We start from the raw sequence: 27528 nt of genomic DNA on the forward strand, positions 1-27528 counted from the left end.
AGGATCGAAACATGGTCGAGATATCGATGTTGACCATTTGTGTCGTATAATGGCGATTTATCGTGGTGTCCCTGCGGGGCGACACAATTCCCCCCAGCGACACGATAAGTTTACAAAGTCGACGATTTTTGTCAACTATTGCGATATATTGCCGATTTTCGATGTGTCGCCAATGTCGGTGGAAGGGTGGCGGTGGACTGATGGAGGTGCAGGCGGGGACTGGGAGGAGGAGCTGGTGGCAGACTCGGTGGAGGTGCAGGCGGTGGACTGGGAGGAGGAGCTGGTGGAGGACTAGGAGGAGGTGCTGGCGGAGGATTGGGTGGAGGAGCTAGTGGAGGTGCAACTGTGCAAGAGGAGGTCTAGGCAACGGTGTTCCATCTTCATCACTCTAGATCTGCTTCAGTTTCTACTTCTTCTACTCCCAAAAGAGAAAACCATACACCACCACCACCATACCATGATTCACCTCTTACCCCTTCGTTGGAACCCTACCGGATTTCATCAAGAACAGCCATTGTTTCCTCGAATGGTCCACCCAAATCCTCAGCCACTCCGCCACCAACAGCATCATCTTCCGCCTGCCTGTTAAAATTCATGGCTTTCTCACCGCCAACCCTCTCAACATCGAACACATGCTCAAGACCAACTTCAAAAACTACCCGAAAGGAGATCAATTCATCACTCTCTTGGAAGATTTCCTTGGCCGTGGCATCTTCAATTCCGACGGCGAACTCTAGAAATTACAACGCTAAAAATCGCTCGACATTTCGGCTGGTGTCACTATGTCGGTGGTGTCGCCAGCCACTGGCACAACGACACCAGTCAACATGTCGGACCGTGCGTATAAGTGATTAAACAAGCAAATTTTGCAAAAACAAGTAGTCAAGATCGAAATCTAAATCCTTGTTTCGAACTCTACTATACGCAACGCAGTGCACCCAAGCAATTTTGTAAATATCCCATGATATAGTGTGATACTAGTTAATATGTATCTATATTGCACATAACCAATATGTATGTCTCTTTATTAGATTGCATTATAATGCACTTGTCAGTATGATACAATACTCAGATATAAAACGACACACATATCTTAAAATTACCTGAACAATATAATATTCAATACCGATACTTTTAACCTTTTAGAAAATGGTGCTCGTATTTGTTGAGACCATCGTATACGCTAGCGTCTCTCTCCAAACTCTCACGGAATGGTCGGTTGCGTGAGCGTCTGGAAATGTAACTCTGCAATTAAAAACCTTTTTGGGCGAACAAGGATATGATCCTTCTAGGAAGCATTTCGTTACACGATTCTTCAAAATCGGTGTCAGCGGGATCGTGATGCTATGGCTTTTAGATCATTTGGTTGTGAAAATGATTATTGAATTCTTAATTCCTTCTTTTACACTACATGTTGATTCTATACAGATGATCTCATTATCGCATCCTCCTAAATAAGTCATGGTATGAAAGACACGAATGTATTCAGTCAGATTTTATCTACTGTTCAAGTTTCCTGAAATTTTGATCAAGATTGTTTCGTCATTTTCCCGTCTTCTTCCACGGTCACATACAACTAGACCTATAAACAGATCGGATTCAGCTAGTATACAATAGTATCAAAATCCAAATCCGATTAGCAAATCCGCTATCCGAATCCGAATCCGGTTAGCAAATCCGTTATCCACATCCGAATCCGGAAAAGATTTAGAGAAGGCATCCGAATTCGAATCCAAAACTTTATTGGATATCCGATAATAATCCTATCCGATAAACTATCCGATTATTGTTTGATAATTGTCACTTTTTATATTTTTTATTATAAATTTTTTTATTACCGAATACCGGTATCCAAATTCGATTACCGGTATCCGAATCCAATTATCATCAATTTTTAATGAAAAAATGTTAAATACTTTACTCTATCCAGATAATTTTTTATCCGGATATTATCCGATTGATAAGCAATTATCCAAATCCGAATCCGGTTGCTTAGCAGATGGATACGGATATTTTCCGGTAAGAAAATTTCTAGATACGGATACCCTTAAACGAATACGAATACGAATTCGGAGGCGGATTTCGGCTATCCATTTATAGGTCTACATACAACAGAGAGGCCTGTAAGTGCCCTTATACGAAGAAGTAATATAATCCAAATTGTAGAAATTAGAAAAACTAAGAGCAGACCTAAGATTACCTTAAAGAAATGTTGATAAAGCACATGCATATCTTAGGAGTTGTATCTAACACGGCCTCAAATAGAACTGATTGGAAGTCCATGTAACCGACCCTATTTAGTTGGGACAAATCTTCTTCTTCTTCTTGTCGTATCCATATTATGTATTTTGAAAAAGAAAGTGTGTATATAGGATAGATGACATTGAATCTAGTATACTCGAGACACCATCACTCGCCATGATGGTATCAAATTTATTTTTTCTGTTGTTAGTTAATTATTTAAATTATTAAATATTTCTATAATTATTTTTTCTGTCAGTTGCCATTTACAAACTGTGAGCTTGTCTCTCAAAATGCATAAATGTGCTCGGGAGACCTGTGGTAACCGCATCAGCCACCTAATCTTGACTAGGAACAAAGCGAACAATGAGACCTGCCTCTGCGACATGTTCACGAACAAAATGATAATCTATTTCAATGGGTTTCGTCTTTGAATGTTAAATTAATATGCAAACTGTGTTGAATGCAATGCTTTACCCACGATGCGTCATGGGTCTAAGGTTATATAGGCATGGTTACAATGGTCGAGCGAAACACAATTACAGTGGTGTAGCAAAGTACAGTTACAGAAGTGAGGTTACAAGAATTACATCTGATATAAAACTAATCCTCCAAAATGGTAGGATTCTTTGATGACAGGAAGAGTTTATCCAAAATTCAAATCTTACATAAGTGTTTGAATTGGAGTGTGAGAGAGACGTGGGTTATCCATAATAGTCAATAAAAAAAGGGAAAATTACGTGGTTAACTACTTTTAGGTTTTCCTATACAAAAATAACCACTCAATATTTCACTTAACAAAACTAGCTAAAACTGAATTGCATTTACAAAACTAACCAAAAGAGTGGCTTTTCATCCCTTTGGACATTGTTTACCCCTAATTCCTTTTGGACAAAATAGTGATTTCCCTCTTCAGTGTGGTTAGTTTTAGGCGTTAAAAATGTCCAAAGCAATGAAAAATTACTATTTTGGTTAGTTTTGTAAACACAAACTCAGTTTTAGCTAACTCAGTTTTAGCTAATTTTGTTAAATAAAACATTGAGTGATTACTTTTGTAAAAGAAAACCCAAAAGTAGCTAATCACATAATTTTTCCATAAAAAAACAGTTTAATGTGCTCATTGAACGAGGTAGTATAGATGATGGTGCTGCTTAACACTCAAATTGGCACCTAAAGCTAGAGAGATTCACATGCTTAAAATTTGGAGGTTTAAATCATCTATACAATCCTTAGCAACTGCAATCATATAAGGCATATGCCTTGTTTGAAGGAGCTCTTCTCAGTGATCTTTGTTCTTACCAGAAAAATAAATAAAAAAATCATACAACTCCATGTACATGAAGATATGATTTCCACCTGTACAATTACAGATAAGAGACACCTCTCTCTCACCAGCATTGATACAGAAGGCTATGTCTAGACAGCATTTGCTTATTCTGTTTCAAATAACTCTGTGATACATTATGAAATTTACATGGTAATGATCTACTTAGTTAACAGGTCTCATATCCCAAAAAATCACATCATTTATATCAGCTGATGTGGGGTCTGAGAATTAATGTTGAGTTCAGTTTACTATCCAAGCAGCTTCTTCCACCTAGCATACCCCAGAAGGAGAAAAAAAATCAAGAAACCAGCTCCAAGCAAGCACCCAACAAATTGCCCAAAGATGCCATTGACATTGTACAGTGGACAAGGAATGTTTACGCTGAAAAACCCAATTACCAGGACATCTACAGAATAGGCAACTGATGCCATGCTAAGAATTAGCTGAAGCTGAATCAGATCATTTCTCTGGTTGTTAAGTTGAATGCCCACATAGTCCTCTGTATCATCAATGTATTCTCGCACCTTTGGATCATGATCATAAAGAAAAAAATGAGAAGAAGCTCCAAGTATCACCTAGCATTCCAAGCTCTAATAAACTTATGCACTACCAGATAAGAGATATCCAAAAGGCACAATGCGGAAGTACCTATTTGTCTTTCAGTGCAAAAAATAGAAAATAAACAGGACTTCTACGTTGGCTCTAAGAATTGTGAAACAAAAGTATTTCACAAAGTAACAGGTTTCACAACAGCATGCAGAGGAGTCAGGATGGCTTCATCGAAATGGAATACAATAAACAAAAGGCATCAAGAAGGGAACAAGAGATGCAGGAGCTAGTTGATAACACCCACTTTCACTTTTTCACTTCTTTATGAAACAAACTGCATTCATTTCCTTGGTAGTGTGAACTGGTTGTATGAGACTTGAGACAGAAGTATGATGGGAGTGCTCAAGTATATGACATGGTTAGGCTACTCATCCGTATTCAGGTCAGATAATGTTTTCAGTGATTGTAGCACAATTTATCTGGTAGATGTAGATGGAAACACTACATCAGATGGTGCAGAGTGTTGGGCTGTTAAAAAGAATCATATAGATAAACACAGTGTAGCAGAAATGAGGATGCTAAGATGGATGAGTGGCAAAACTAGGATGGATAAGATAATAAATGATCATATTAGAGTTGGTCTGGGAGTTGCTCCCATAAGTGATAAGCTTCGAGAAAGTCGTTTGAGGTGGCACGGCCACGTTCAACTGAGACCTATAAATGCCCCTGTACGGAGAAGTGATATAATCCAGATTGAAGGAACTAGAAGAGCTAGGGGTAGACCTAAGATAACCTTAGGATATGTATAGCTTAGGCCTTGTATCTAGCATGGCCTCGAACAGAATTGATTGGAGGGCAAGAATCCATGTAGCCGACCCCATTTAGTTGGGACAAGGTTTATTGTTGTTGTTGTTGTTGTTAAACAATGGAGTAGCTAACCTCTTTAAACTAGTCCCCAGAGTATATTCAGGAGAAGAAAAATAAGTGTTTCAACTTGTAGTATATTACTAGCAGAAAAAAATGAACATAACCATCATGCACTTGCTTATATCTCCAATGCAAAATATGACTTACCGACAATAAATGGTTATGAGTCACATCCAGTTGCATGAAATAAGCCTCCAGCAAATCCTCCAGCTCATTCTCACTCGTACGGTTTCCAGTGATTAAACTTGCACTTATATTAGAATTAATTCGTGAAACATTAGGTCCAGAAGTGGCAATGCTATTTGAACCAAGTGCTCCCAGCAGTGCTTCATATTGTTTCTGCTTCCTTGTTAAATGTAAATGAGCTAAATGTTCCTCATCATCTAAAACATGTTCGATTTCATTCCTAACCTGGTAGAAGACAAATAATACCCTGTGTAAAAGATAATGCATATAAAAACAAGAAATGAAAAATCTCAACATCCAACCAAAATCAGCATAAACCAAATCCTTAAAGAAAATGAGACATCTCTTACACCCAAATTGATAACAGCTTCTCTTTGCAACTCTTCTAATAGAAGAGTGGTGAAATCAACCAGGTCACCCGGAAAGTCAACCTACGCCAATTTTATAGCTCTCATCTCCTTTAAAGCTAGTATCTCTAGTCCATAAAGTAAACTATAAATGGTAAGAAGCATACGGAGTGCTCTACTGAAGCCACCTGTCTCTTGGACAGCCTAGTTTGCCCATATAGAACAGAACCATCTTAATCGACTGAGTTCCCAAATAAAATCCCAGGTGGTTGGGTTTACAACCTTTTCTGATTTCATTGGAGTAACTTCGTCACTTAACCAGGCCAGATTGTTTAAACGAATGAAATCCTCATCATTGGAGTACAAACCACAAGTAGTATAAAAGAGAATCTGATTAAGATAGATAAACATCGATGTTACCTTCTGTACACGTGCAAGTAAACTAGTGAGATGGCTTTTCAAACTTCGGACATATTTAAGATTCTTAGTGCTGACATTCCAGGTTAGCTCATCCAAGATGGTGTAAGCATCTCTCTCAAGCTCTGACACATTATTACCCAGATGTGTACATACAACTTCTAGTGCAATTTCCAGAACTTGGAATTCAAATGGAAGTTCAGGCTGCAGACCTTCAGCTACTCCATCGGCATCTGCACTTTTATGAGGCAGTTGTTGCTTTAATTGATCCACAAATGGAATAATATCCTGGTTTAGAGGATCAGGCAATAGAACTTCTTCAGCAGTAACTATGGCCTTCACAATATCTAAATTCAGTACAGTGGCTTTCTCCCTGGCTACAAAAAACCCACAATCACACAATTGAGTATAACTTCCCCTCCTAGTTAAAAAAAGATAATACTTGCAAAGACTTGGGCAGAGAAACTAGTACAGATGCTTCACCAGCATAAGTTCATGCTCACCTAATGCATAAGCTAAAAATGCTAGCCAAAAATGCCAAGTAACAAATGGGAGACATACCAACCCCCCCTTAAAAAAAAATGAAAGACACGATAAAAGAGCATACTATCTATAAAATCATTACCTCAAAGCAATTGGTCGAATTCATGCCATTGTAATATTTCATAAACCAAAAATATTGCATCTTCTGTTCCTATATTATATTTGCAAGGGCCAGAAATAGGTGCTTCTTTGTCATTATTCTTTACTGTGTAGCCTTCATCTGACAAGAGAGATTAACAATATTCATCCCCCTCCTCAGCTTCACAACCCTAGGAAAAGTCAGTTCCCCCAATGCCTATATTTAACCAAAAAAGTTCAGGTAATCCTTGTTCGGTAAGGACTGAAGCATGCACAGTGTGCTCCTGCTCTGAAACTTAACACAGAGGAAGAGGGTGGTATGGCAAAACAGGAAACCACTGTTAAAAATCATGTGTAGCAAGCTTTGGTGACCATTTAATCAACTAACTATAAGAAGCCAGTTGCAAAATTTTGCGATCAATTGTAACATGTTTTCACCTATGTATCAGCTATGCAATATTAACTTGAGATAAATTTGGTCCCTACTCCCTAGCACTTAAGGACCCAGCAATTCACTGCCTAAACATATTAAAGGAAAATTAAACACCAGGTCCGATGTCCACAAGATAACTACAACATGAATAATAACATTCATAGCCTTCACCGTTCGCAATATAACTCTCAAACTGTAAGTGATTAATCAAAACAGTTTTGAAAAACAGCACAGGATGATAGGTTCCATTTACTTCTCATCAATCATCTATCCAATGAAGCAAGATCCATAAAAAATTCAGTAAGAACAATAAAAAATCAAAAGAAAAATGAATTACTCACTTAGAATGTTAGAAGATTGAGACCAGACTGGACCGAGGATCCTCAAATCCCTTGCAGGGATTGACACACGTTGAATGATAGCACTCTTGTCAAGCTCAAGGAGTTCAGACTGACCAAATTGGTCAAAACGCATCCAGAGTCGCACACCACTTGTTTTCTTCTTTGCCTTACTAGATAATCCTCCGTTCAGAGGTGCTGAAGCAAGGTCAACAGGGTTAATTTCTTTGTCAATGTTGCAGCAATTGGTGCCTCTGCTGCCATTTTTAGCAGAGGTTAGACTAAATTGTACGTCCTTCATCTTCTTTTGGCGACTGTGGCCAGTCTTCCTTTGGAAGAAAAGCTTCTTCCCCATTTTCTCTCTTGCTCTCTAGCGTGTGTGTGTTTGCGTAAAGCCGGTTACAATGTACCTCTTCTTTGTTATTCCCAATATGTTCTTTACCAGCACAATTCATGATTCCTGATAGGGCCTCCCCAGCTGAAAACCTCTCAATATATGTCTTCCCCCAGATATGCTTCCCCAGCATAATCGATCCTCTGTAACTTTCAATTGCATCTATAATATAATAGAACTCTGTCTTCATTCTTCCATGCCTTTCTGCACACCTCTCCACGATTTGAGATTTAAAAAAGAACTACACACGCAAGCAGACCCACCTGCAACCAACCCAGATAGGGACAGAGTTGCTATTACCACACCACCAGCGGAACCACCTAACATCCAAAGGAAACCGACTGGAGAGTCTGGGTTTCGGAGCAACACTCATCGAAGCTCGCCGGGACGTTAGGAAAGTAAGCTTCGCATAGAGAAAAAGTGGGCGTCAATTGGAGAAAGTGATGCATAGACACACCCGTTTGGAGAAAGTAAGCACTGGAAACGATGAAATCGTGTCAGGTACAGAAGATTTAATTGGGATTTGTTATCTATGAAATAGCATGCCATCTTGCTTCTTTGAGGCTTTGATGGTTTGAGCGCTTAATAGTTGACTATTAAGATATCTAATCAAGTTTATCTATTTCTGTATATTTTCTGGGTTAACTGTCCTTCATGTTTAAACCTCAACTTCGTGAGAGACAGCAACCCAGATAAGATTCAAGAAGATACACAATGAGGCATTCAACAAGAGAGTTCAGGATAGGAACCTCATGCGAATTTCAGATTGTACCAATGTCTTGAGCAGAAGCGATTGGTGTTTATTACATAATATATGAATATATGATATCCATCTCAATGACATAAGACCCAAGATAAGAAATCTACCATCTATACAATTTTATCTTGAGACAGAAAATTTTAGAAGTGAATCAAGTTTTATACAATCTACAGCTTTGCACAAACCAAAACTTTGATGCTCATTAAGTCTTCCTGTTACTTTATTTATGTAGCCTTAACAACAACAGGACCTAAGAAAAATGGGAAAAAGGAAAAAAAAATGTACTCTCTGGACTTGCTTCTAGGTACCTCCACAACTGATCTAGTCTCTGTGGAGCGTCATAAATTTGCCGCACCTCAATCACTAAAACTTTTATCACTTTATTGAGCTTTTATTCCAACAATCCTCTGAGCTTGCTAAACATCATGTTTCTGCCATTCCAATTTCCTCATACATGCTAAAGATTTTCTGAGAACTTGCCAAGAAAGTAGAAAAACCAACCTCTTATTTCCTCGGCACCAATGCATGGCCAAGCACAAGCAACACAATTTTACTATTACAAATGATACTTTACATTTCAGCTTATAACAATCCCAAAAGCATGATTCATCATACAGCACAATCGACTTTTCACAGCTCATACAAGTTAATATTACTTCTGTAGGCTGAAATTAAACCACTGCCGGTCTGAAAGGATGTCCTTCAACTCTAGCCTTTATTTTCCAGGTAAGCTTGCCAAGTTTGCAGTTCTAATAGTGAATGCTGCTCTTCAGATTGAAATTTTCCTGACCATGCAAACGCCCAAGATTGAGTTTCTTCACATTCATTTATGATCCAATCAGTTTTTTCTGTCTGGCATAATGCAGCATCAGCAAGAAAAGCAAGAAACACAATGCTGAGATTCCTCCAACAAAGGGGCCAAAGAGGCCATGGATGTGAAACAACGGGCAGTGCTTGAAGTTCATGCCAAAAGTTCCCGCTATCAAGGTTTCTATGGCTATGGCAAATGATGCTATGGTTAAAATCAACTGGAGCTGAATAAGTTCATTTCTCTGATTGTCAAGTTGGATGTTGACATAGTCCTCTGTGTCATCAATGTATTCCCGTACCTTTCATCACATGAGGGTAAAGGGAAGCGAAGAGAGTCAAAAGGCTGAGATGCACATCGGAAGTTTGATGAACAAACATTTAATACAGTAACTTACTACTAACAAAATATCACGGTGAAACCCCATGAATATATATATATATATATACATATATAATCTTACCAAAAGGAAACTCTAAGAGGCTTAGAGGCTATGCAAAAAAATTTCATGGAGACAGAATTGAAGCAGTAAAAGCAGTCCAAGTGTTCTTTCATATCATATGAAAATAAAAGCAAAATAAGATCGAGCTGCATATTTCATTTGAACCTCCCTACCCCTTTGACCCAATCCCCCCTCCTCAGCCCAACATGTCCAGACCGAACCTCCCTTCCTCCCCCGTTGGACTGGTTCTTCTCCCCTGGGTCTGATTCCTTTAAAGACCTAAATTTATTTGAGACCCCTCCCCCTGTTGGAACCCTCAAGTGAGACTCGGTTTGCGGCCCCGCCAACTCCTAGGAGGGATACCCACCCCAACAACCCCCACCCCCGCTCATTGATACCAGTTTCCTTGCATCTATATTCGTAGGATGCATGGTTCCCGTGTTCGACATTGATACCAGTTTCCTTGCATCTACATTTGTAGGATGCATGGTTCCCGTGTTCGACATTGCAGCCCACCCTCTCCATGTCTAACAACATCTTGATCTGGAATCTTAGGGGACTCGACTCCCTAGCTAAACAGGCTGATGTCAAGGCTGGCCTCCACTTCTAGAAGGCCTCTCTGTATGCCCCCCACATTCAACAGATAATGCTCGCTCCATTGCTTCTGTGACTGCCCCCACTCACCTCCTTGTCTCCCTCACTTCTCCAATCCCTTCCACCTCACCATTAATCACGCTCATAACCGGCCTCCATCTCGCCTCCCCCTTTGGGTTGATCTCTTGTCCCGCTCCTCCTTAGTCAATTTCCTACTCTGGGGCATTGAAGGTGACTTTAATGTGGTTAAATTCAACCACGAAAAGTTGGGAGGTAATTCCCTAGATACCATTGCTAGGAATGCCTTCAATAATTGCATTGAGGACATTGCCCTAACCGACCTTTGGTGGTCAGGGAAACTCCTCACTTGGCACAACCGAAGGTATAGTCAGAATTGTGTTGCTTCCAAACTAGATAGGTTTCTTGGGAGTTGGGAGTGAAGCTTGGCCCTCCCTCTTTCCTGCTTCCCATGCCAATTTCCTTCCCCTTGACCTCTCAGATCACTCCCCCTATCACCTCCATATTCAGTCCTCTTTTGGCCCTGAACCCTAAAATACTTCGATGTGTGTTCCCCCAATCCCTCATTCCTTCTCACTATCCAGGAGGCCTGGAATAAGCGGAACGTTTCTATTCCCTCCCTCTTGTTGTCGCCTTTGAAAAGAAGCTCTGCAACTCCAAAATGCTTTTAAGCCTTTGGTTTCCTCTTCCTTTGGGAATATCACCTCCCTCATCTCCTCTTGCTGCTTTAACCTCACTCATGTCCAATTTCTCCTCCAGCTGAACCCTTTCAACCCTGAGTTGATGAAGAGAAATCCCTCTCAACTGAACTGACTTCTCTAACCTCCAAGAGGAAAGTTTCCTTCATCAAAAGTCCAGAACCAAATGGCTTGAGCTGGAAGACTCGAATTCCTCTTTCTTCCATAGCTCCCTTGGAGCTTGTCACAACTATAACTTGATCCCAACCCTCCTCTTTGCCAATGGTGTATGGATTTCTGATGCTGATGGTATTAAGAGGGAGGCAGTCCCCTTCTCCTCTCTTCAGGCCCCCTCCTCCCTTCCCCTGGCCCTCCCCCCAATCTCATCAACAAATTTGTCTGATCCTCCCTCCTCGACACCCTCCAGGTCATTCCCTCCAATGCTGAGAAAATCTCTGCCATTAATTCCCACAAGCACAATTGTGCTCCCGGATCACAAGATTTCAATATAGGTTTCTTCGGAGCTTCTTGAAGTTTCTTGGAAGAAGACCTCATCAATGTGGTCCCTAGCTTCTTCTTTAACCCCTGCCAGCTTTCTCTGGTTAACCAAACCTTCCTTTGTCTCATACCTAAGAAGCCTGGTGCCTCCTCCCTCTCAGATTTTCGGCCCATCTTCCTTTGCAATCTCCTCTACAAGCTCATTGGCGAAGTTCTCACTAACCGCATTTGACTTGTTATTCCCTCCCCTTATCAGCAAAACCAATAGATATTCATTGTAGGTGATGCAGGTCCGACACCGAATTGGCATATTTCCTTCAACATCAACCTAGGCCCATAAGTTGAGTGTTTAGGTCTAGTATGAAAATACATTTTTATTTCAGTTTAATTGGTATAATTATGTAAATCTGCCCAACTTAAGTTATAAGGGAAGAATAGTCTTTTGTGTTTTATTCAGTTATAAGTAATGGTTGAGACAGTCTAGGATATGATAAGCAGTCCTTTTTAGTTATAAGAGTCTTATTTGGATTTGGATTAATATGTTGAATACAACCAGGAGAGTCAGTTTCTATGTCCTAATTTCACTAGGACTTCTTATATAAGGCTATATAATAAAGCCCTGGGCATATAACAGAGGACAGAATTGAAATACAATTAATAAAGAGAGTGTAGATGCCTAAGAGCAAGGTTAGTAGAGCTTCTCATCAGTGGTAAGGGACTTCCATGTGATCAAGCAAGCAACCTAGGATTTCTAGGTTGAACGGTTCTCCTTCGGCAGTGGTAACAGACCTCCATGTGATCGAGTAAGCAACCTAAGATTTCTAGGTTGAATGGTTCTCCTTCGGCAGAGCTAGTAACCAGCCCCCACTTCTTTCCATCTACATCAACCCCATTACAAGACTTGTGTTACAGGCAAGTGACAAGTCAGCCCTTATCCCATTCCCTATCCACTCTTTTAATTTTCTATTTTGATAACCCAAACCATATCTTTCACCCTAATTCCTTCGCTGCCCTTGGTTCCCAAAGCCCTATCCTAAACCCTAAATTCATTGCTGCCCTAAGTTTCCAAAACTTTTCCTAAACCCTAATTCCAATTCTGCCTTAAGTTCCCAAGCCTTAAACCCTAATTCCTTCACTGCTCTATATTCTCATACCCAAATCCTAGACCCATAGAACCCTAACTCTGAAACTATAAAACCATAGTCCTAGATTCCAAAACCCTAAAACTAGGGAACCCTAAACCTACAACCTTAGAACCCTAAGTCCAAACTATAAAACCCTAGTCCTTAATATTCAAAAACCCTAATCCTAAATCTGAAACATATCACTAGACTTCTTATATCCCCAACCCTAAGCCTGATTCTTACATCCCCAACCCTAAGCCTTTCAAACCTGATTTGAGACCCTTGATACCTAACCCTATTTCCAGCATTCAAAGGGGAAGAAACCAGCTTTCGTGTACCTGAAATATTCAGATATGGGGGTGCTAATCTCATATATCAGACCTGACTTATAATTCAGTTTGACCCTAAACTAAGACCAAAACCGGTTCTGGCCAAAAACCTTAGAAACCCTAATTTTAACCTTAAGCTAAGGTTGATTTTGATAAGATCCTGGAATAATGGCACTTATTCACTTGAGGCTACATCAGCAGGTAGGAATATCGCTGACAACATTCTCCTTTGTGATGAGATCATGTGGGGATTTGACCACTCCTCACATTCTTCAGCGGCTCTCCTCAAAATTGATCTCTACAAAGCCTTTGACTCCATCCACTAGGACTTTATCCTAGATATCCTGGCTCTATGGGGTTCCTTCCTCCCTTTGTTTGTTGGATTGAAACCTGCATCTCTTCTCCCCACTTCTCTATTATCACTAATGGCTCCCCTAATAGCTTATTCCCGTGCCGGGTGGGAATCCGCTAAGGCTGCCCCCTCTCCCCCTTCCTCTTCTCCCTTGCCCTTAAGGTCCTCTCTAGAATCATCCAAATCCAATACCGACCAGCACCTCATGTCTCCCATCTGATGCAGAATTGGCAGCAGATACAAAAGAGAGAAAAGCCCAAAGCTCAAGCCCATTAAAGCCTAAGGACATGACCCAAAACAGCCCATGGCTTGCATGGGCTAGGACTATTGGAGTGGGTTAAAATGAGCCCATGGTTTCATGGGCTTGGATTACTTTAGTGGGAGAAGACCAGCCCACATATTTTGAACTAAGCCAAAGTCTAGCTTTGAAAAGTCAATAAAAGGAGCTAGTAGTGGGGTGTAGTAGGTGGCTGTTCCCATTATTGTTTTGACTAGTGGTGTTGTGTAGTTGAGTTATTAATAGGTAGGTGGTGTTAGCTAGTGGTTGGATGTTACCATTAGTGTTTATGTCTCTTTAGAATGCTATATAAAGAGACATATGTAAGAGGTGAAAACAACTTGTGAAATGAAATCAAATTGCTTGCTAGCATTCCTCCTCTTGGAGAACCCTTGTGTTTGATCAAGGTAGATTGGTGTTCGATCCAATCGATCCACCTTGCGGTGAGAAGCCCGGGTGTTAAGACTCCTTGTGTTTGATCAAGGAAGGTTGGTGTTTAATCCAATCGATCCACCTTGTGGTGAGAAGCCCGAGTGTTACATGTTACTTTGTTGTTCTTATTGTTCTCTTAATTCTCTTATATTGTTCCATCCATTCTTCTTTATAGCATACTGCTGTTTTGAAGACCTAGTTAGTCCTTGTTCTTAAACCAATATCCTTGTTCTACCACTTCGGTTTTCAGCCTTCCATTATATCTGAATTTTATCTATCTTAAGTCCATCAAATCTGAAGTTGATTCCCTGTGAAAGGTCCTATTTGGCTACTGTTTTGATCATTCAAATACAGTACTACATTACCATCCCTAAGTGTAAAACTCTCAATCTCTCCCATCTCGCCTTAGCCAACGATCTTATAATTTTCTGCAAATCCTCCCATTCCTCTATTTCCTCCATCCTCTCCTCCCTTTCCCTCTTCAAATCCCTCTTTAGTCTTTGTGTCAACTTGCAGAAATCTGTCCTCTTTTTGGCGGGTGTCTCTTGTGCAACTAAGGTCGCCCTCCTACAACTCACATGCTTGTCCCTTGGTAGCTTTCTTTTCTTCTACTTGGTCTTGCCCTCATTCTGAGCCGGCTTATAACTGCCACTACTCCACGCTTGACCAAATTTAGAAGAAACTCCAACTTTGGAAGGGTAGACTTTTCTCATTCGCAGGGAAGATGGTCCTAATGATCAATCCTCCAATCCTTCTACCTTTATTGGTGTGGTAACTTCTCCCTCCCCAAAGCCACAATTTGTGCCATGGAATCCTTCTTTTGTGCATTTCTTTGGAAAGGTCAAGACTGCTATAGGTTCCTTCATTCCATCAGTTGGACCTTTGTTTGCCAGCCCAAAACCGAGGGGTTTTGGTTTCCATTAAACCCATGATTATAATTGTGCCAGCCTGTTAAAGCTCATTTGAAAGATCTCAAACAAGTATGATTCTATCTGGTTACGCTCCCCTATAAGCTCCTTCCTTACCAACTCCAAGTGGAACCTTATTTGCCATCCCTCCCCCTAATTGCTTCGCACTCCACGGTTTGGTCCAAAGTCCATTCACCGGCATGCCTTCTCTATTAGGAGATCCTTTAACCTTTGCCTTCCCACCTAGTCCTTCCTTATCTGTCAGCACCTAAATGTCAACCCCAACTGCATCTTGTGTTGGAACAGCCCTAAAGATGTAGACTGCTTGTTCTTCACCTACCCCTTCTACAGCTCGTTGTGAGCAAAAGCCATTAACACTATTCAGCACCTCCAAGTGGAACCTTATTTTCCATCCCTCCCCCTAATTTCTTGGCACCATGGTGGGAGATCTCGCCGAGATCTCGCGAGAGATCTTGCTATCTTGAGATAGCGAGACTAGAGGAGAGCGAGATCTGCAAGATGGGAGATCTTGTCATCTCGAGTCCAACCACCTGTTTTAAGGGGTTTTAAAATCCCCTATCTCGCTCAAGAGGGGCATATCTCGCCTCTCTCTCGCTGCAACCCTCAAAACTTGACGGAAACTTGATTTTTTGCCGGAATTTGTTGGGGATTCAACTTCCAAACATCCTTAACACATCTACAACATCAGATTATCATCATCCAAGCCTATTTCAACTAGATCTTCAACAAAGGTAAGATTTTCCCCCAAATTTGAATTTTTTTCAAACACAATGTGCAACAATGTGTGTGAGTCTAGTATAAATATATGTTGATCTACTAGTATAAACCCAAGATTTGTAATATTGTAATCTTGTTACTCTTGTGATTGTGAACTTATGGATTATGATTTATGACTTACTAAAAGTCTAAAACTTCTTATGGTTGTAAAATTTTGAAGACATTTAGGTTCTTTGATAGTTTAATGTGTAATGTATTTGATACTTGATGGTTGATAACCTGAATTACTTGATATCTCTACATTACATGTTGTTTAACCTTGCATTTCACAACATTTGAGTTTTACATATAGGGTCGACTTCGAAGACATACTTAGGATTGTTTTCTCACAAATCTAAGGCCACCAGTGTGTTCAAAAGGCCTTAAATAGGATAAATACCAAGTTTCAGCCCAACCGGGGCCCTAAAACCCACCGAGATGGGCCACCAAGTTTACGCCAGAAATTTGGTATATCTCGACCAAGATCTTGCCATCTCGGTCGAGATCTCGCTCGAAAGCGAGATCTCCCACCATGCTTGGCACTCCATGGTTTGGTCCAAAGGTCACATCCACCGGCATGCCTTCTCTACTTGGAGATCCTCTAACCTTTCCTTCCCACCTAGTCCTTCCTTATCCGCCGTTGCCTAAATGTCAACCCCAACTGCATCCTATGCTGGAACAACCCTAAAGATGTAAACCGCCTCTTCTTCACCTGCCCCTTCTACCGATCCTTGTGAGCAAAAGCCATTAACACTATTCGGCCCCACTCTAGACATTCCTTCAGGTTCTTTAGGAACGAGTCACTATCACTAATATCTGTGATCTAGTAGGCAAATTGTTGTTTAGTGTCTTGATTCCTCACTTATGGTAGGAGCAAAATCTCAAAAGATGGACCTTCAACTCCAAATCCCTTGACTTGATTTCGAGAGACAACTGCTTTGATGTTTCCACTAGATTGCAGCCTTCCCCCCACCCCCAAGTGTTGGATACCCCAAGGAACAAGATTTTTTTGTCTCTTAGCGTCTTGGCTCTTCCTTCTGCCATTAGTAGGTAGCAATTCAAACCCCCTCCTTTATTTCCCTATTGTACATTCTCTTCTCCCCTTTTGGGGTTTTAGTTAATGATTGTTTTCATTCATCCAAAAAAAGCATAAAGTGAGAAACCTAAGAAGCAGTTTCTAAAATCCCAAGAAATAAAAAAAAAGAAGAAGCAATAATGATAACTAAAATACAGGAAGTGGATCAAGAAAGAAACAGCTGAACACATGCTTGGTGGTAACAGGGACAAGATATATGGTTATAGAAAAAACTTCGTCCATGATCACATCATCAAGTTGCTGGTTTGTTGCAGAACTTATTCATTCAATATGGCCTTCATATTGTCAAATCCTCTTTCCCTTCAAGGCTTCAACCAAGTAACTGTTTTACAACAGTGGAAAGATAACAATAAGCTGTGGAACTTCCCAACTGAACCTAACCTTTGTACCAATAGTAAGGAAAGTCTTCTTATCAAATGTAGCATCACTGTGCCAATAAAGCAATTGCAGGATATAAATAAATGGAATTTTGTGGTAATTTAGAGAGCTCTCTATTTTCAATTAGATGTTGTCAGTTACTGCAGTTTATTTTCTAATGTTATTGGCCAGGTGTGACAAGAGAGAACGGGAGGGATGGGAAGCACAGCACCAAACTAGTGCTATTTTCCAACAAAGAAATTGAACTCACTGATAAAATTTTATTACGAGTCCCATCCAGTTGCATGAAATAAGCCTCAAGCAACATCTCCAGCTCTTCCACATCATGATCATCTGAATGATTGCTGGTATGGAAACTTGCACTCCGAAGAGAACTAAGTTGACGCAGGTTAGGTGCAAGAGTGACAGCATTATTTGAAGCCGCCACAGCCATCATTTCTTCATACTGCTGATTCTGGATTGACTTCCTTGTTAGATACAATTGTGCCATATCTTCATTGTCATCTAATAGATGTTCAATCTCATCCCTCACCTACCAAGGGACAGGAAGCTATCATTTATTGAATGCTAGCAAAAAATAACAATGATAGAAAACCCAAATAGTTAATGATTCACAGATGGATTTAAATGCCACTAGAAAAGTAAGCTGCATCACCCAGGAGGGAATGGATTTCACTGCGGCATTAAGCATTATAATGTCTTCAGAACTGCTTAGACAATGAGCAGATGTAACAATAAACAACAATGGTTTGAATGTTCCTTCAATCAGTTGGTATGGTTGATTCAGTCTTTTATTTTAATTCCTCAAAGCACTTTTAATATAGACTATTCCCTACAATCCAACCAGTTGCTCATCCAAAATCTACAGCATTAATTCGTAAACATTTAGTTTTCAGTTCTGAACCTTTTAAAGCTACTCTCTCGTCTCAAAAATTTTCATAATACTTGTGATGGTGTCAAGAATCATGGTAACAATGAACAAGGCTCCCAAATGGATCATTTACTGTTTAAAATCTATTTCTAACTAGTTAAAGTGTCCAGTCCCTATTTTAAACCATTTCATGTGGGCCAGAGCCACCAGCATGAGTTGAATAACCATGAGAAATAGGCCAATCACTTATCATACTCCCAAAAAGGGGGCAAAAGAGTGCAATTAGTATTAAGTAAAAATAAAAACAAATTTGACTAGCCTTACCTTTTGTACACGTGCCAGCAAACGGGTAAGGTTGCTTTTCAAACTTCGGACACGTTCAAGATTCTTTGTGCTGACATTTCTTGCTAATTCATCCAGGACAGGATAAGCATCTTTCTCAAGGCATGCCACATTATTATCTAAATATGTACAAACAACCTCCAATGCAATCTCCAGGACCTGAAACTCAAATGGAAGCTCATGTTTTACATCTTCAGCTGCTCCAGGAACAAGCAACCGCTGTCCACCAGGTGTAGGCTGGCTTTCTTCTAGGCCAGCCTCTTGAATCCTAAATGGACTTTTATGTGGAAGTTGTTGCTTTAGTTGATCGACAAAAGGGATAACATCTTGGCATAGAGGATCAAGCAGCAGCACTTCTTCTGCAGTAACTATGGCTTTTATGAACTCTAAGTTGACAACCATGGCTTTCTCTCTGGCTACAGAAAAGAAAGTAAATACTAAGTGACAATTATGCTCCAGGAGAAATGTTAAAAAAAAATTAATGGATCTGCCAAGATTGGAGAAAGAAACAGGTAGCTCAGAAAGAAGCTCTTACTTGCATTAGAAATTTCAAGAGAGAGAAGAATAATTTAACAAACAACAAGGGACTACATACAAAATACTTTTTCAAATACAGAATTTCAATTTTCTTTCCGCTTATATGGTGCAGTAGGTTGAACATGCATTTTGCAAAAGAAACTCAATCAGCAACTAAAATATTAATCAGCTAGAAGGAAACAATAGTCAGGTTGAATTTATAACATACAGGTAAGAATTGAAACAAATTAAGATTTAAAATATAAAATAAAATAAAATTTGATGCCCAATAAATATTCAAGCAACTAATAAGATCGCCATCCGCAAGACCAGAATGATCCATAATGTGTATGTTGTTAAATAAATAAGCACTACATGGCAGATGCACCCAACCGTGATTCAAGAACTTCAAAGTAGATCTACATGGGTAGAATGTCTTTTAATAAGTTCCTGAAGGATATCTAAACCTACCAACTTAGGACTTCAATAAAGGTACACCAATCATTTGTCTTCCCACCCATAGGTAGAAAAGTTAGTCTGAAGCTCGTCTAGGTATGAGCATTATATTGGTCTCCACAAAGTGATAAATTCCTCATTAGCAAGGAAACAGTTCAGCATACACAAAGCTGGATAGGAGGTTCAATTTCTAATATACCAATAAGGAAAAGTTCTCTCTTTTGGAGGGCACCATTCATGACAGCAAACTGAAACTGCTAGAGTAACAGGTTTCACTGACACTAAGTTACCAATCATATATCTTGGTATCCTCTTACTTCAAGAAAAATTTCAGTGGGAAATTGTGCCTCTTTGATTGATACCGTGAAGAAGAACATCCAAGGATGAAATGTTTGATTCTATCTTTTGCAGACTGACTACAAGCAATTCTGTTTTTAAGAATGAATCTCTATTGGACCAGACTGCTAGAATTGCCAGGTAAAGTCATCAGCAAACTGGAATTAATGTTCTCAATTTTTCTATGGTTGGTCCCACTTGGAAAGGAAACTTTATATATAGCATGGAACTTGGTTCATAAGTCAAAGAAGGAAGGAGGACTGGGCAATAAGAGAATCACAGATACAAATGCAGCAAGTATCAGGAAAAAGGTGTAGTGAATTGCTTCAAACAAGGACAGCATGTGGGTGAAATAGATCCAACATAAGCACTAAGGGAATAAAACCATATGGGTAATGAAGCCTTTGTAAAGGTGCTCATGGGCTTGGTGTTATATTTTGAAGTATAAATGCAAATTGATGATGCAGATACTCGGCTTGACCAGTTGGCAGTTGCCAAAGGCATTCAACTGTCGTCTTTTCCCAACATGTTTGATGATAGAATTTACTATGATGCAGGCCCTGCCAGGACGGCGTTGGTGTAGTATATCCTTTGGAAAGCTGTCTGGTGCCCAACTTTTATTCCTCAAGCTGAAGGAAATGTGGGAACAGTTGTTGGACATCAAGAAATCACACACCTTGGAAGCTTATTTGGTGAGATGGAAAGGCTAAAACCTTCCTGACTCTTCACAACCAAGTCAGATTGGGAGTGATTAGATCAACAGCGGTGAAAGTCCCCAGGGCGAATATGAATTGTTTAGTGGATAATATTCCAAGATAATCTATTAGAGCTTGGGGATGCTTAGTGACAAGGAGAAATCCAGGATGTTTTTTTTTTCCTCTGTGTTTGTTGGCCTAGAAGGAAAACGTCCAATCATCTCTTCTTTGACTACAATTTTGCTTCTTAAGTTCGCAAGGATGTATTACAGATGTGCTCAATTATACAGCATTGGGGACTTAATCCTGTAAGAAAAGTGCAAGATTGGGAGTGATTAGATCAACAGCGGTGAAAGTCCCCTGGGCGAATATGAATTGTTTAGTGGATAATATTCCCAGACAATCTATTAGAGCTTGGGGATGCTTAGTGACAAGGAGAAATCCAAGATGTTTTTTTCCTCTGTGTTTGTTGGCCTGGAAGGAAAACAACCAATCATCTCTTCTTTGACTTCAATTTCACTTCTTAAGTTCGCAAGGATGTATTACAGATGTGCTCAATTATACAGCATTGGGGACATAATCTTGTAAGAAAAGTGCAAGAGTTTGGTGTATGCCTCAATCGAGCTGATTTTTAGGCCATAGAAGAAAATTCGACCGAAATTTTGATTGAAATGTCTACATTTTTCAAAAACGAAACGATATTCCAATTATTTCGGAAATGTGTCAAATTTCGACCGAAATTTTGGAAATTTCGACCATTTCGGAGGTTTTGACCATCTCGACCGAAACTTCAACCATTTCAACATTCCAACTTGTTTTTCCTTAGTTTTTATTGATTTCTATCCCATTTTCACCTAATTTCCACAAACTCGTTTACCTTCAAACATCTCTTTTGCTCATTTTTTTCCTCCAAACGCCTCCTAAGCCACAAAAGTTACAAAGGAAACTCCAGCAACAATAGAATGTGAAGCATGAGCCACACCCAACAGTTCCAAACTTCCCCTTTTTTATTTTTGTTTTGTTCATGCCTTAAATGATCTTGTATTGCCTTGAAATTAATATATGTTTAGCCTAGGACTATGATCTATGATTGTGTTTTGTTAAACTTATCTTTTTATTATTTGCTATTATTTTTTCATTTTATGATTTTAATAATTATTTTCTAAAATTATGCATTTTTATTTTACGTATATATGATATATAGGCTTCAACTTAATATATGTGAGACACCATCACTTGATCTAATCGGTCATTTTATTTAGTTGACTTGTTGTATGTGTAATCATTCTACCAAACAATTCGTGTATGCTAATGATTCTATGCCTGTATGCAATATAGCTTGCACTTGTCGGAACCAGTCATTTGTTAGTATACTTGAATGATAAATTTTCATTTTTTTTGGCAAAATACTAGTTCCATTATATTTATTATACTTAAAATAAGTAGTATGCAAGAACCCAAATCATTTTGAGTCCATACGAGGCCCGAAACTGAAGTTCCAATTTCCAGAAAAAAATGTTCAGTTTTGACCGAAATTTCGACGGAACATCGAAATTTCGGCCTTTTATAAGGTTGAAATTCCTATTTCGGTCGAATTTTCCACCTTGTATTTAGGCTTCCATTTCGTGTGCTATTTCTGGCTATAGACAATTATTTCAGGCTATTCTGCAACAGCACAACAACACAGTATTTAATTGTCTAGGCCAGAAGAGGTGATTTGGATCATTGCATTGTTTATCTTTATCAAGGAAACAGGAAGAAATAAGTACCTGGTGGAGAAGTGGAAAGTTCAAGCATACAGACTAGGATTATGTAAATCCCATGTACTTCTTAATTGGTACGATGGAGGATAATGTAAGTACTAAGTATGTAACATTCTCTAGGTTCTTTTATAGCTGGATTGAGCTCAACAACTCCAACAGGTTGTGCACCCATCGTGAGCACAGCGGGTGTGCCACCTCAGAAAATATGCCAATCCAGTGATCGGCAGCTGACCTCAAATTCAAATTTCAACTATTGGAGCCCAGAAATAGAGACCTTCTGTTGACCAGTGCATCCACAGCACATGGTCACATGTTAAGCAGAAGTAAAGGAGATTGATTTAGTTATAGCTTCCTATGGTGGTCCTATGAGGGTAAAGGAAGGACAAATCTGTCTTTGACATGGAGCTCACACTACCCATTGAAAATTGATATTGTGTATTGATAAGGATATTCATAAGTATACCAGTCCTGTCAGACCTTAAAATCAGCAGTAGATATATAGTAAGGTAATGCCCATTGCCCATGGTCTGTGATGCATTTAAGAAGTCTTATTTTACAAGTCTGCGGTGCTATGGAACTTGCTAAATTTGTGCATTTTTTGAGGGAATTGAGGAGAGAAGGTTACCCATAACCTCACAATTCTGAGAATTTGCTCTCAAGACAACTGCTCTGCAACTTTATTCTTTTCTTTGGAGTTGGTCCGGTGTTTGACAAAGATTGGTGATACTAGTGTTCAATCCAATCTGACACCTTTGTGTGAAACCTGAGTGGTTCTAGTTGAAGCTCTCTTCTAAATTCTTCAAAGATCTTCAAATTCTTGACAAAGATCTGATTTTTATTCGATTTCACCACTTAAATAAGCTGCTTCCAAGTACAAACTGCAACGACAGTGAGTACATTCCTAAAGCCTGCTACTTCTAATCCCTAAACCACGAAACCCTACCTCTCACACCATCTCTGCATATCATCCCCTAGACCCGAATCCTGTCTACATCTCACCAGCCATTAGAAAGCCTTCGTACTTGGATTGAATTTCACTCTTTACCCTAGAAGAACTCAACCCAAAGCCCCACCCAGATTCCCACTATAAGCCTTAGATTCCCCAAATATTCCATTTCTAAAAACCTGGAAACAGAACTCTATTCTGATGCCAAACAATTCCAGCCTTATTTCACCATTAAAACATCAAGAAACCTTCAGTGTTTAACTCTCCTACACTAACTTGACATAACCCCACAATGACATCCTAGATGCTGTTAAGCCCTAACCCTAATTATTACCTATGTCACTATGAACTACCAGTTCAGATCAGATCCTGGTTGAATTAGCGTCTAGTTGCTCCCCCAAGTAGGCTAAAACTACATCACATGGGACTCATAAAGTAGCCCATTACCAAATAAATTTTCATTAAACACATCAGATGCAGCAAAATTTGGGGTCACACCCTGTAGGAAGTAGTGTATACCTCCAATTACTCATCTAGATACTAATGAAAGTTCTCCAATCACCACCCCCACCCTTCTGGCTTTTTATGTTCACTCTAACGGCCATCCTTGTAAATATCCACCTTGCCTACAAGAAGCACTTTAAAATGGAAGAGCAGTAATGCTTCTGCAAACAACATGAACAAAGAGAAGGCAGGCCAACAAGCCAAGACAAGCAAAGATTTGATGAATCATAATCAAGTTAATGATCACTTCGCACCTAGCTTTGCGCAGCAAGAGCAGTTGAGTAATTTAACCAAGTGGTACTTTTGCCCGAAAGACATAACACAGCGAAACGCCCACCAACCACTATAAACACAGTAGCCGAATAAAACCCATCTAAAGCAATCAGAAACCCAGAAACACGAGAACTCTAACTTCCATTTTTTGGCTTTCTTCTATTAATTATTAACCGAGTAATTGAATCCCAATCCCTCAAGAACCCAAAACCCAATCAAATAGACGAGTCAAGAAAAAAATCACAAAAGAATCATTACCAAGAATACTGGATGAGTGAGAGAAGACAGGACCAAGGATCCTCAAATCTCTAGCTGGAATTGAAGTACGTTTGATGATGTTATTCTTGTCACATTCAAGCAGCTCAGTGTGACAAAATCGATCGAACCGCATCCAAAGCCGTGCCCCACCAGTCTTCTTCTTCGCCTTTACAGAGACGACGGCCAGGGAGCTGCTACTGTTGATGTTCTCGTCGTGGTTGTCGTTGGTAAGGGTGGGTGGCTGCAATTGCACCTCCGGCGTCTTCTTCGGCCGGCGCCGTCCGATCTTCCGGTGGAACGAGAAGGGCCCTTTCGCCATTTTCTTGTTACCTCTCTGACTCTCTCTCTACGTCTCTCACCCATTCCAAAACTGACTCACCATAAGTCACCCATTAATTCCATTCTTTTTCACGGCGTGTTCTTATTACAGTTCACCGGTGGAAGCTGCTGCACGGTTACAGTTACTTTCACCGTTACATAACCGTTACAGGGAAGACGGTTCATTGGGCTGGGCTTTTGGGTGTGGCATCAAATTCATCCACTGAGATTTCTAATGGAGAGGTGACTCATCACTGGCTCAAATTATGTTCAAGCTATTTTTTTGACTTTGACTGCCATCTGGACAGTCCAACGCCATCTATACAGGTTTTTTTTTTTTGGTAAGATCTATACAGCTTGTGTATTTTATAAACAAGCAAAGGAGGATTTTTTCTCTTTTTTTTTTCCTTTTTTTTGGGTAAAAGGAAGAGTCATTTTGGCATCTTATGTTTAGTTTTTTTTTTTTTTTGGTAATCTATGTTTAGTTGTTCTTGGGTGAGGCACATTTGGGTTGTGGGTCATCTTGGTTTACATGTTAATGGATATAAGAACAAATTGTACTAGCATCCCAAAATGGAAGCCTTAAAGTACTCACACCTACTTTATGGTTAAAAAGTAGAGACTCCAAAATTGAATTTTTATTAGATATATTTGTCAAATTTATCACTGAAAACAATTAGCATTGGCACTATTGATTACAATCATGGCTGGGGTTTAGGTCCTTACTTTCTTACCACAACTATTGGCACGAGTATTGGCGCATGTCAGAGATTCTAATCCAATGCAAGGTCTTGTGGTGAAAACTACATGTGGTCATATACCTTTCCTATGGCACCAACCAACTCGATTCAGTATCCTTATCCACCTAGGAATAAAAATCATCACGGACTGATTACCTCTGTTGGACTCCATTCCCTAACCTTATGGTCATCCACATATTGTTGAGGCAGATGTTCTCATGTCCCCTCACGACTCCCAAGCCGCTTGTTTGACGCCCATGAGCCCAACCCTACTATTGCATGATTAATAGTGGATCACTGAGTCTCTGCACAAACTAGCTACCGTAGTGGGATGAAATAGAGTCACATCACCGTTATCACAGGTCATTCGGCTTCAATACCCCTGCCGAAAGGGTAGTAACATGTAAGGGTATTTAACCATGTAGTCTAGACCTCCTAAGCATGTAATCCAATAACCATGACAGTGCTAAGGGTATCAGATAACAGTGTTTCATACCACAGTCCCTGATATCCCAAGCTAGGAATACCCAACAAGGATAACCATCAATCATAGTCACACCAAAACGCATCATTCCATATCAAATTATTGAATCAAATACGTCTAACATCATCCACAACATGTCATCATCAAGTATCAAATTAAACTACTGAAATAGCATGTTATATGACTATTTACACATTCAAAGCATTAGACAGCTATCATATCACATGTCAAAACATATATGCAATTGTATCCTTACCTGAGTTAGCGGAAAAACTACTGAGAAAAGTATTAAACCTCACAAATAACTACTCCAACAGACCTCAGAGAGCACCTAGATTAGGGAAGAAGTTTCATTAAAGTCCGAGATCAAAACGGAGCAAAAATCAAACTGACATGGTCATTGTGACCCAGCCGATCACTTAGGGCAGTTGATTGGGCCAACCGACCACCCCCTTCTCGGGCAAAATGTGAAGTCCGAAATTCAGACTTTTAATCACCCATCCTCGATCCGATTTTGGGATGATTCAAATCCGAATTTCATCCTTAGAACTCCAAACAGGTGTTCACACTCCAGATTACAAAAGAGGAAGATCTAGAATATAGTCAACCCTTGATCTGGATATAGAAATCTAGCTTCAGGCATGATCTAGTAGCGATCATTGATGAAAAGGATTCCAAACACTCCAACTCACCACTACATAATTTTAGAGGGAGGAACAACACTATAACAATAAATAATTCAAGTAAGAAGAGACTGTGCTTAACTAACCTCTATAAGATTTGAAAGTCCAAGCAAGATCCAAGCCTTCTTTGTGATTCGAGGGTTCTTCACCACCAACCACGTGTTCATTGTCTCCCAACCATCCACAACAACCCCCATGAATATAATAATATGAAATTAGGTAGTAGATGACTATTTAAAGAGGGCCGGGGGCAAAATAGGGTTTAAATCCCGCAACCAAACCAACCGGTAGCTTGGGGCTGTTGGCTGGCTCAGTCACTCTCCTTAAGCAACCGTCCTCCATTACTTTTCAGTACTTAGATGCTTTGCTCAACCAGTTGATCTCCAACACTAACTTAACTTAAACCGACACGTGGGGGGGCCTTACCTTGATCTCAAACATCTTCAAACTCTACTCTACTCAAGCTAGAAATCCATATGCCCAATCCATCAGGATTTCTACTAAACCTTCTTCAAATTCCCAGTAAGGCAGGTTCTTCACCAGGTGCATCCAAATCCATGGGCTCAGGGTATGGATCATGAGCTTCAATCTGGATATTTCACAACTTCTTTTGACTAGAATTTCGAGTACTCGAACCTGCAATACGGATCCCAAGTTAGAATTACAGGGGAATTACACTGAGAGTCAACTATATTGCTACCCTCTGCACCCTCAACCCCCCCCCCCTAATGAATACATTTAAAAGCATAGGGAACTATGATGAGCACATTTATGTGTGAAATCTTAGGGCATAAAGCATGCATTTTATACACATAGAGTGGAGTTACCTTGGGTTTTATGTTGTTTTTGCAGATTTTAGGACTTTTCAAGATTTAAGCAAATATTTGGAGTTTTGGGCTTAAATCATGCTATTTTACATGTCAAGAAGTCCATTCAAATTCTCAAATGCGAAAATGGGCCTAATCTGGAGCATGCTGGGCTAGAGATGTGTGACTATGGGCCAACTCCGAAATATTGAAGAGATAAAGAAGGCAAATTTGATCTACGGCTGAGATTTTAAATCAAATCTACAGAGATATTATTGAGAGAGTCC

General features: G+C 39.8%; 2 protein-coding genes across 2 annotated transcripts; both read right to left on the bottom strand.

Moving 5' to 3' along the window:
* Window positions 1-3347: 3347 nt before the first annotated feature.
* On the bottom strand, window positions 3348-7795 carry LOC149016570 (magnesium transporter MRS2-4-like). The gene is made up of 4 exons (XM_089154670.1): window positions 7390-7795; window positions 5998-6371; window positions 5192-5455; window positions 3348-4092 (listed from the first exon to the last, which is right to left on the bottom strand). The coding sequence occupies exons 1-4, from the start codon at window positions 7739-7741 to the stop codon at window positions 3817-3819; spliced, it is 1266 nt and encodes a 421-aa protein (XP_089010796.1). The 5' UTR covers window positions 7742-7795; the 3' UTR covers window positions 3348-3816.
* A 970-nt stretch (window positions 7796-8765) lies between these two features.
* Window positions 8766-24786, bottom strand: LOC149016571 (magnesium transporter MRS2-4-like). Its single transcript, XM_089154668.1, has 4 exons — window positions 24211-24786; window positions 18446-18879; window positions 17501-17782; window positions 8766-9649 (listed from the first exon to the last, which is right to left on the bottom strand). Exons 1-4 carry the CDS (start codon window positions 24527-24529, stop codon window positions 9368-9370), a joined length of 1317 nt encoding a protein of 438 aa, XP_089010794.1. The 5' UTR covers window positions 24530-24786; the 3' UTR covers window positions 8766-9367.
* Window positions 24787-27528: the final 2742 nt, after the last annotated feature.

The sequence above is a fragment of the Hakea prostrata genome, chromosome 5, assembly GCF_041222555.1.
Source record: "Hakea prostrata isolate BN-2017 chromosome 5, UWA_Hpros_2, whole genome shotgun sequence".
Taxonomy (NCBI): domain Eukaryota; kingdom Viridiplantae; phylum Streptophyta; class Magnoliopsida; order Proteales; family Proteaceae; genus Hakea; species Hakea prostrata.